This window comes from Oncorhynchus clarkii, chromosome 5 (assembly GCF_045791955.1).
Source record: "Oncorhynchus clarkii lewisi isolate Uvic-CL-2024 chromosome 5, UVic_Ocla_1.0, whole genome shotgun sequence".
Classification (NCBI taxonomy): domain Eukaryota; kingdom Metazoa; phylum Chordata; class Actinopteri; order Salmoniformes; family Salmonidae; genus Oncorhynchus; species Oncorhynchus clarkii.
Window position 1 is genome coordinate 69,231,359 of NC_092151.1, and position 9,113 is coordinate 69,240,471.

At 47.6% G+C, this 9,113-nt stretch overlaps 1 protein-coding gene across 1 annotated transcript in view; it reads left to right on the plus strand.

Moving 5' to 3' along the window:
• Positions 1 to 8,775, plus strand: part of LOC139409332 (neuroligin-1-like) — a 270,255-nt gene extending 261,480 nt beyond the window's left edge. Inside the window, exon 7 of the mRNA XM_071154310.1 lies at positions 7,765 to 8,775. Coding sequence (XP_071010411.1) covers positions 7,765 to 8,581 — 817 coding nt within the window. The 3' untranslated portion in view covers positions 8,582 to 8,775. The remainder of the gene's footprint in view (positions 1 to 7,764) is intronic.
• The last annotated feature ends 338 nt before the right edge of the window (positions 8,776 to 9,113 follow it).

Sequence of the window (9,113 nt, forward strand, 5' to 3'; positions counted from 1 at the left end):
CAAATCTAAATATATTTTATATTTGAGATTCTCAAAGTAACCACCCTTTGCATTGATGACAACTTTGCACACTCTTGGCATTCTCTCAACCAGCTTCATGAGGTAGTCACCTGGAATGCATTTCAATTAGCATGTGTGCGTTGTTAAAAGTAAATTTGTGGAATTTCTTTCCTTCGTGCATTTGAGTCAATCATGAAGGTAAGTCAATGCGGAACATTTCAAGAACTTTAAAAGTTTCTTCAAGTGCCGTCACACAAACCATGAAGCACTATGATGAAACTGGTTCTCATAAGAACCGCCACAGGAGAGGAAGACCCAGAGTTACCTCTGCTGCAGCAGATAAGTTCATTAGAGTTAACAGCCTCAGAAATTGCAGCCCAAAAAAATGCTTCACAGAGTTCACGTAACAGACACATCTCAACATCAACTGTTCAGAGGAGACTGCGTGAATAGACCGGTGGAAATTTGTCCTTTGGTCTGATTTTGGTTCCAACCGCCGTGTCTTTGTGAGATGCAGAGTAGGTGAATGGATGATCTCCACGTGTGGTTCCCACTGTGAAGCATGGAGGAGGAGATCTGATGGTGTGGGGGTGTTTTGCTGGTGACACAATTTATTTACAATTCAATGCACACTTAACCAGCAATACTACCACAGCATTATGCAGCGATACGCTATCACATCTGGTTTGCTCTTAGTAGGACTATCATTTGTTTTTCAACAAAACAATGACCGAACACACCTCCAGGCTGTGTAATGGCTATTTGACCAAGAAGGAGAGTGATGGATTGCTGCATCAGATGACCTGGCCTCCACAATCACCTGACCTCACCCCAATTGAGATGGTTTGGGATGAGTTGGACCACAGAGTGAAGGAAAGCAGCCAACAAGCGCTCTATAATGACACAGGGTGAGACCCAGATGCAGACACAAGAGGGAGATGGTTTGAGTCACTGATATTTAATGAAATACAAGGGGCAGGCATTGAGCAGATCGGGGACAGGCAGAAGTTCATAAACCAGGTCAGCGTCCGAAAAGTACAGTGGGGGCAGGCTCAAGGTCAAGGCAGGCTGAATGGTTAGGCAAGCGGGCTCAGTGTCAGGGCAGGAAGCCCTAGATAAACAGAGACTAGGAAAACAGGAGCACGGAGAAACACGCTGGTAAGCTTGACAAGACGAAGTGGCAATACAGAGAATACAGGTAAAAATACACTGGGGATAATGAGAAAGATGGGCAACACCTGGAGGGGGGTGGAGACAAGCTTAAAGACAGGTGAAACAGATCAGGGTGTGACAGTACACCCCCCCCCCCCCCCCCCCCCCCCCCCCTTGGGGGCTCCTACCTGGTTGACCGGGGTGCTGGCGGTGAAAGTTGACATTGTCGGCCGGGACCAGGATGTCCTTAGCGGGGACCCAGCACCTCTCTTCTGGGCCATAACCATCCCAGTCAACCAGGTACTGGGACCCCTTCCCCAAGGTCGAACCTTCAGGAGGCGTCTCACTGTGTATGCCGGATGGCCCTCGATGAGACGGAGGAGAGGTGGGCCTGGAAACAGGAGACAAAGGACAGTGACACAAGGGCTTAATCCTCGACAAGTGAAAAGAGGGATGTATACGGGGCAACAGAAGACTAACAGCAGTGGAACTAAGGAGATGGTTAAAGGACCAATAAAGCAGGGGGAAAGTTTACTGGACTCCACCCAGAGGGGCAGGTCCCGCGTAGACAGCCATACCTTCTGCCCGAGACGATAGCGGAGAGCCAGAGTCTAGTGGCAGTCCGCTTGTCGACGATACCTGGAGGTGGCCTTGAGAAGAGCACACTGAGCTCTCGTCCAGATACGCCGACAGCGGCAGACGAACATTTGGGGTATGGGGTATGTTGACCTCTTCTTTTTGCTCTGGGAAGAGCGGAGACTGATATCCCATGGAGCATTCAAAGGTCGAAAACCCAGTGGCTGTGCAAGGAAGAGTGTTCCGGGCTTACTCCAGCCACACAAGTTGCTGACTCCAGGTGTTGGTTGAGATGAGGCACCTAAGCGCAGTCTCCAGGTCTTGAGCTTGCCGTGGAGCTTGCCGTTCTGAGTACATATCGTGCATGCGGCAACGAAGGCTGAGACGTCAGGAACAATAGTGGGCCACCAGAAGCGTTATCGGAGGAAGGCCAGGGTTCGACGGGAGCTGGGATGGCAGGTGAGCTTTGAGGAATGAGCCCATTCCAGAACATGAGCTTGGGCCGAATCAGGGACAAATATTCAGTTAGCCGGGCCCCTCCCAGGGGTGCCTTGCTACCCAGGCTCTCGATTCCACAGACAACTGTAGCTGCCAGATATGAGGTAGGGAGGATGGTTTCAGAGTCAGGCGGTGTGGCAGCGGAGCGATACAGTTGAGAGAGAGCGTCCGGCTTCACATTCTTGGACCCTGGCCTTTAGGAAATGGTGAAGTTGAACCTGGTGAATAACAGGGCCCAACAGACCTGCCTAGAATTAAGGCGCTTGGCGGTGCGGATATATTCTAGATTCTTATGATCGGTCCACACCAAAAATGGATGTTCCGCCCCTTCCAGCCATTGCCTCCACTACTCCAAAGCCATCTTGATTGCCAGAAGTTCCCAATTTTCTACTTCATAGTTTCTCTCAGCAGGGTTGAGACGATGGGACAGGAAAGCACAGAGATGTAGCTTTTGGTCCTGGGCATAACGCTGGGACAGGACGGCCCCCACTCCAACGTCAGAAGCGTCGACCTCAACCACGAACTGACGGGATGGATCTGGATGGATGAGGATGGGGGGCTGTAGTAAAATGAGCCTTGAGGTCCAAAAACGCCCTGTCAACAGCTGGAGACCAGGTAAACGGCATCTTGGGTGAAGTGAGTGCAGAACGGGCTCCAACCAAGGATAGAACCAGTGGGCCAGTTAATAACGGGGTTGTGCCTCTTTATTTTTTTATTTCACCTTTATTTAACCAGGTAGGCAAGTTGAGAACAAGTTCTCATTTACAATTGTGACCTGGCCAAGATAAAGCAAAGCAGTTCGACACATACAACGACACAGAGTTACAAATGGAGTAAAACAAACATACAGTCAATAATACAGTATAAACAAGTCTATATACGATGTGAGCAAATGAGGTGAGATAAGGGAGGTAAAGGCAAAAAAAGGCCATGGTGGCAAAGTAAATACAAATAGCAAGTTAAACACTGGAATGGTAGATTTGCAATGGAAGAATGTGCAAAGTAAAAATAAAAATAATGGGGTGCAAAGGAGCAAAATAAATAAATAAATTAAATACAGTAGGGAAAGAGGTAGTTGTTTGGGCTAAATTAAAGGTGGGCTATGTACAGGTGCAGTAATCTGTGAGCTGCTCTGACAGTTGGTGCTTAAAGCTAGTGAGGGAGATAAGTGTTTCCAGTTTCAGAGATTTTTGTAGTTCGTTCCAGTCATTGGCAGCAGAGAACTGGAAGGAGAGGCGGCCAAAGAAAGAATTGGTTTTGGGGTGACTAGAGAGATATACCTGCTGGAGCGTGTGCTACAGGTGGGAGATGCTATGGTGACCAGCGAGCTGAGATAAGGGGGGACTTTACCTAGCAGGGTCTTGTAGATGACATGGAGTTAGTGGGTTTGGCGACGAGAATGAAGGGAGGGCCAGCCAAAGAGAGCGTATAGGTCGCAATGGTGGGTAGAATATGGGGCTTTGGTGACAAAACGGATTGCACTGTGATAGACTGCATCCAATTTGTTGAGTAGGGTATTGGAGGCTATTTTGTAAATGACATCGCCAAAGTCGAGGATTGGTAGGATGGTCAGTTTTACATGGGTATGTTTGGCAGCATGAGTGAAGGATGCTTTGTTGCGAAATAGGAAGCCAATTCTAGATTTAACTTTGGATTGGAGATGTTTGATATGGGTCTGGAAGGAGAGTTTACAGTCTAAACAGACACCTAAGTATTTGTAGTTGTCCACGTATTCTAAGTCAGAGCCGTCCAGAGTAGTGATGTTGGACAGGCGGGCAGGTGCAGCTAGCGATCGGTTGAAGAGCATGCATTTAGTTTTACTTGTATTTAAGAGCAATTGGAGCCCACGGAAGGAGAGTTGTATGGCATTGAAGCTTGCCTGGAGGGTTGTTACCACAGTGACCAAAGAAGGGCCAGAAGTATACAGAATGGTGTCGTCTGCGTAGAGGTGGATCAGAGACTCACCAGCAGCAAGAGCGACCTCATTGATGTATACAGAGAAGAGAGTCGGTCCAATAATTGAACCCTGTGGCACCCCCATAGAGACTGCTTGAAAAATATATTGTAGGGTGGCTTGGGTGTTAAGCATGTTCCAGTTTAGGTCGCCTAGCAGCACGAGCTCTGAAGATAGATGGGGGCAATCAGTTCACATATGGTGTCCAGAGCACAGCTGGGGGCAGAGGGTGGTCTATAGCAGGCGGCAACGGTGAGAGACTTGGTTTTAGAGAGGTGGATTTTTAAAAGTAGAAGTTCAAATTGTTTGGGTACAGACCTGGATAGTAGGACAGAACTCTGCAGGCTATCTTTGCAGTAGATTGCAACACCGCCCCCTTTGGCAGTTCTATCTTGTCTGAAAATGTTGTAGTTTGGGATTAAAATGTCAGAATTTTTGGTGGTCTTCCTAAGCCAGGATTCAGACACAGCTAGAACATCCGGGTTGGCAGAGTGTGCTAAAGCAGTGAATAGAACAAACTTAGGGAGGAGGCTTGTAATGTTAACATGCATGAAACCAAGGCTATTACGGTTACAGAAGTCGTCAAAAGAGAGCGCCTGGGGAATAGGAGTGGAGCTAGGCCCTGCAGGGCCTGGATTCACCTCTACATCGCCAGAGGAACAGAGGAGGAGTAAAATAAGGGTACGGCTAAAAGCAATAAGAATTGGTCATCTAGAACGTCTGGAACAGAGAGTAAAAGGAGGTTAATGGGGGCGATAAAATAGCATCAAGGTATAATGTACAGACAAAGGTATGGTAGGATGTGAATACAGTGGAGGTAAACCTAGGTATTGAGTGAAGAGAGAGATATTGTCTCTAGAAACATCATTGAAACCAGGAGATGTCATTGCATGTGTGGGTGGGTGGTGGAACTAATAGGTTGGATAAGGTATAGTGAGCAGGACTATAGGCTCTACAGTGAAATAAGCCAATAAACACTAACCAGAACAGCAATGGACAAGGCATATTGACATTAAGGAGAGGCATGCTTAGTCGAGTGATCAAAAGGGTCCAGTGAGTAGAGAGGTTGTTTGGGGGTCACGGCGATTTAGACAGCTAGCCAGGCCATCGGTAGCAAGCTAGCATAGGATGGAGGTCTGTTATTAGCCACCTCTTGCGTTCCGTCAGTAGATTAGTGGGGTTCCGTGTGGTAGAGGGGATTAATCCAAATCACACAACAACAAAAAAAACAATAGATATAGTTATAGAGGCCCAAGAAGAAAAAAAAAATAAATAAAAAAAATAAAAATAAATAAATAAATTGTCCGATTGTCTATTCAGATAGCAGCCGATAAGACAGCTAACGGTTAGCGGGCCGCAGATGGGCGTTCAGCGCGACGGAGGAGCCAGCCGGAAAACTCCTTCGGGTAGATAACGTCGGCAGTCCAGTTGTGAAGGCCCGGTGGGGCTCCGCGTAGGCAGTAAAACGGGTCCGGATAGGTAATTGTAGCCCAGGAGTGATTGATGGAATTCTTCAGCTGGCTAGCTCCGGAATAATTGATGTTTGCTCCGGAATCGACGAAAGCCGATAGTCACACGGATAGCAGCTAGCTAGCTGTGAGATCCGGGTATGAATGTCCAGAGTTAGCGGTTGAAATCCAGGGACATGGAGAGAAAAATTGGTCCGGTATGTTCCGTTCCAAACAAAACTGGCGATAGATTTTCGAGCTAAAGGATAGCTGATGACCACAAACCGTGGTTAGCTGAATACTAACGATTAGCCAGTAAAGAAGCTAACTAGCTTCTGATTAGCTTCTGATTAGCTTCTGGATTAGCTTCTGGCTAGCTTCTGGCTAGCTTCTGGCTAGTTTCTGGCTAGCTTCTTGGAGGATTACAGATTTGAGGTAAATAATACTTTTTTATAAATATAAATTGGTGAGGCGGGTTGCAGGAGAATGTTTTGAAGATGAGTTTATGGAAAATAAAAAAATATATATATAAAAAGGTATGTGAAAATGTTTTTAAATATATATATACGGGACACGACAAGATGAGGACAAAAGACGTCTGAACTGCTATGCCATCTTGGATGAACCTCTGGAGCCATGAAAATCCTTAAACAACAGGAACATTGGGAGATTCAATGAGAAGAAGCTGATCATTGGGATTGCCCGACAAAATGAGTGACACTGCCTATGTTGCGTCCGTCCAGTGCTCTGGCATCCATGGGAACGGAGAGTGGTTGTGAGGAGACACCCAGCTCCGATACCAGAGTAACATCCATAAAATTCTCATCAGCTCCAGTGTCAATGATTACCCGGAGAGATTTAGACCGGTCACCCCACCGCAGGATAACATGGAAGAGAATACGAGTAATGTGAGTTAGAAAACTCCTAGTATAGCTCACCACGGTACTCTTACCTAGCTGATGAGTCTGGTCTTTTACTGGATAGGTATATTTGTAATTCCCTGTAGCACCACAATACAGGAAACTGTTGGAGTTAAGCCTCTCTAGTTGTTTCTGAAGCGACAATCTAGCTCTGCCCTGTTGCGTACGCACTGTAGAAAACCATTCGCTTGTTGCCGATGATTCCCAAGGGGACTCGGGTGACTTCGGATCCTCTCAGGCATACAGGCATCAGGGTTCTTCGGGGGCGATGTTTTTCAATGGTGGCTCCCTGCAAGGAGACAGCGTTGTGGAGCCGGTCCGGGTCTGCTGGATCAGTTCGTACTATAACGACACAGGGCGAGATGCAGACAGGATAGGCAGATGGTTCGAGTCTCTGATATTTTTTTTAATACAAGGGGCAGGCAATGGGCAGGTCGGGGACAGGCAGAAGTTCATAAACCGGGTCAGAGTCCGAAAGGTACAGTGGTGGCAGGCAGGCTCAAGGTCAAGGCAGGCTGAGTGGTCAGGGCTGGGTGTCAGGGCAGGCAGAACGTGTCAGAACCAGGAGAACTAGGAAAACAGGAGCACGGAAAAACATGCTGGTAGGCTTGACAAGACGAACTGGCAACAGACAAACGGAGGTAAAATACACTGGGGATAATGAAGAAGGTGGGCTACACCTGGAGGGGGTGGAGACAAGCACAAAGACAGGTGAAACAGATCAGGGTGTGACATGCTCAGCATATGTGGGCCCTCATTCAAAACGGTTGGAAAAGCATTACAGGTGAAGCTGGTTGAGAGAATGCCAAGAGTGGGCAAAGCTGTCATCAAGGCAAAGGGTGGCTACTTTTAAGAATCTCAAATATGAAATATATTTTGATTTGTTTAACACTTTTTTGGTTACTACATGATTCCATATGTGTTATTTCATAGTGATGTCTTCATTATAAGTCTACAATGTAGAAAATAGTAAAAATAAAGAAAAACACTTGAATGAGTAGGTGTGTCCAAACTTTTGTCCGGTACTGTATATAACAGTAAATTAACATTTAACACAGGGCACATATGGAATTTATGCTTCACATTGCATTGCCAGTTTATGATGGCTCTATATGCCATTCCCAGGCAATGGTGCTCGTTCTGCTGGAAGTAGCCTCCATTCCTCATGCTGTGTAGTGATGCTTTACTCATACTAAGTTCCCCCTTTCTCTTGCAGTGACCCAAACCAGCCAGTCCCCCAGGATACCAAGTTCATCCACACCAAGCCTAACCGCTTCGAGGAGGTGGCATGGACGCGCTACAACCAGAAGGACCAGCTGTACCTCCACATCGGCCTGAAGCCCCGAGTCAAGGAGCACTACCGAGCCAACAAGGTTAACCTGTGGCTGGAGCTGGTGCCCCACCTCCACAGCCTGAACGAGGTCACCCAGATCATCTCCACCACCACCAAGGTCCCCCCACCAGAGGTCACCCCGAGGACACCAAAGAAGATCCCTGTCAACACCAAGAGGCCTAACCCCACTCCCTTCCCCACCGAGACCCAGGACAGTCAGAACCAGCCCTTTCTGGTGGACCAGAGGGACTACTCCACAGAGCTGAGCGTCACCATTGCCGTGGGCGCCTCGCTGCTCTTCCTCAACATCCTGGCCTTTGCAGCACTCTACTACAAGAAGGACAAGCGGCGGCACGACGTTCACCGGCGCTGCAGCCCCCAGCGCAACACGACCAACGACCTGGCGCACACGCAGGAGGAGGAGATCATGTCCCTGCAGATGAAGCACACGGATCTGGACCACGAGTGTGACGCCATGCACCCACACAAGGTGGTTCTGAGAACTGCCTGCCCGCCAGACTACACGCTAGCCATGCGACGCTCTCCTGACGACATCCCCCTCATGACCCCAAACACGATCACCATGATCCCCAACACCATGCAGGGCCGCCAGTCCTTGCACAACTTCAACACCTTCCCCAGTAGTGGACAGAACAACACCCTGCCTCACCCACACTCACACTCCACCACCAGGGTATAGCCGGACGGACGGACGCTGACACACACAGCACACGCCAGAGCTCACACCCAGCCTGAATCAAACGGATGTGGAATAACTTCTACTCCTGTGAATATATGAAAGGAATATAGGAATGTTGCTGGGACTGGAGAAAATGTTCATTTTATATAAAAGAAGATATGATTAAAAGTGCAAAAATATTTCAAATGAAAAAATGAATAAAGAGAAGGATCATTTTTATTTCTGGTATTGAAACAGAACAAGGTCAACTTTTCCAGCTATAGATATCGCCTTCGGAATTTTATATGCGATTGCTTGATCCTGTTATCATGGAAAAGAGAGAAACCTCAGTGGAGCCTCAGAGGAGTAGCAGGGCCGCTTTGTAAATGAAAGAAAACATATTGTTTTCCTGAGGCATCAAACTGTAGATTACTCTTTCTGGAGCCAAGATGAGATGCCGCTTAACCAATTTAGGCATGTGTTACTCTACAAGTAGAGGCAGTGTAAGATATGACAAACTATCTAGAGAGAGGGGGAAAACTCTTAAAGAATA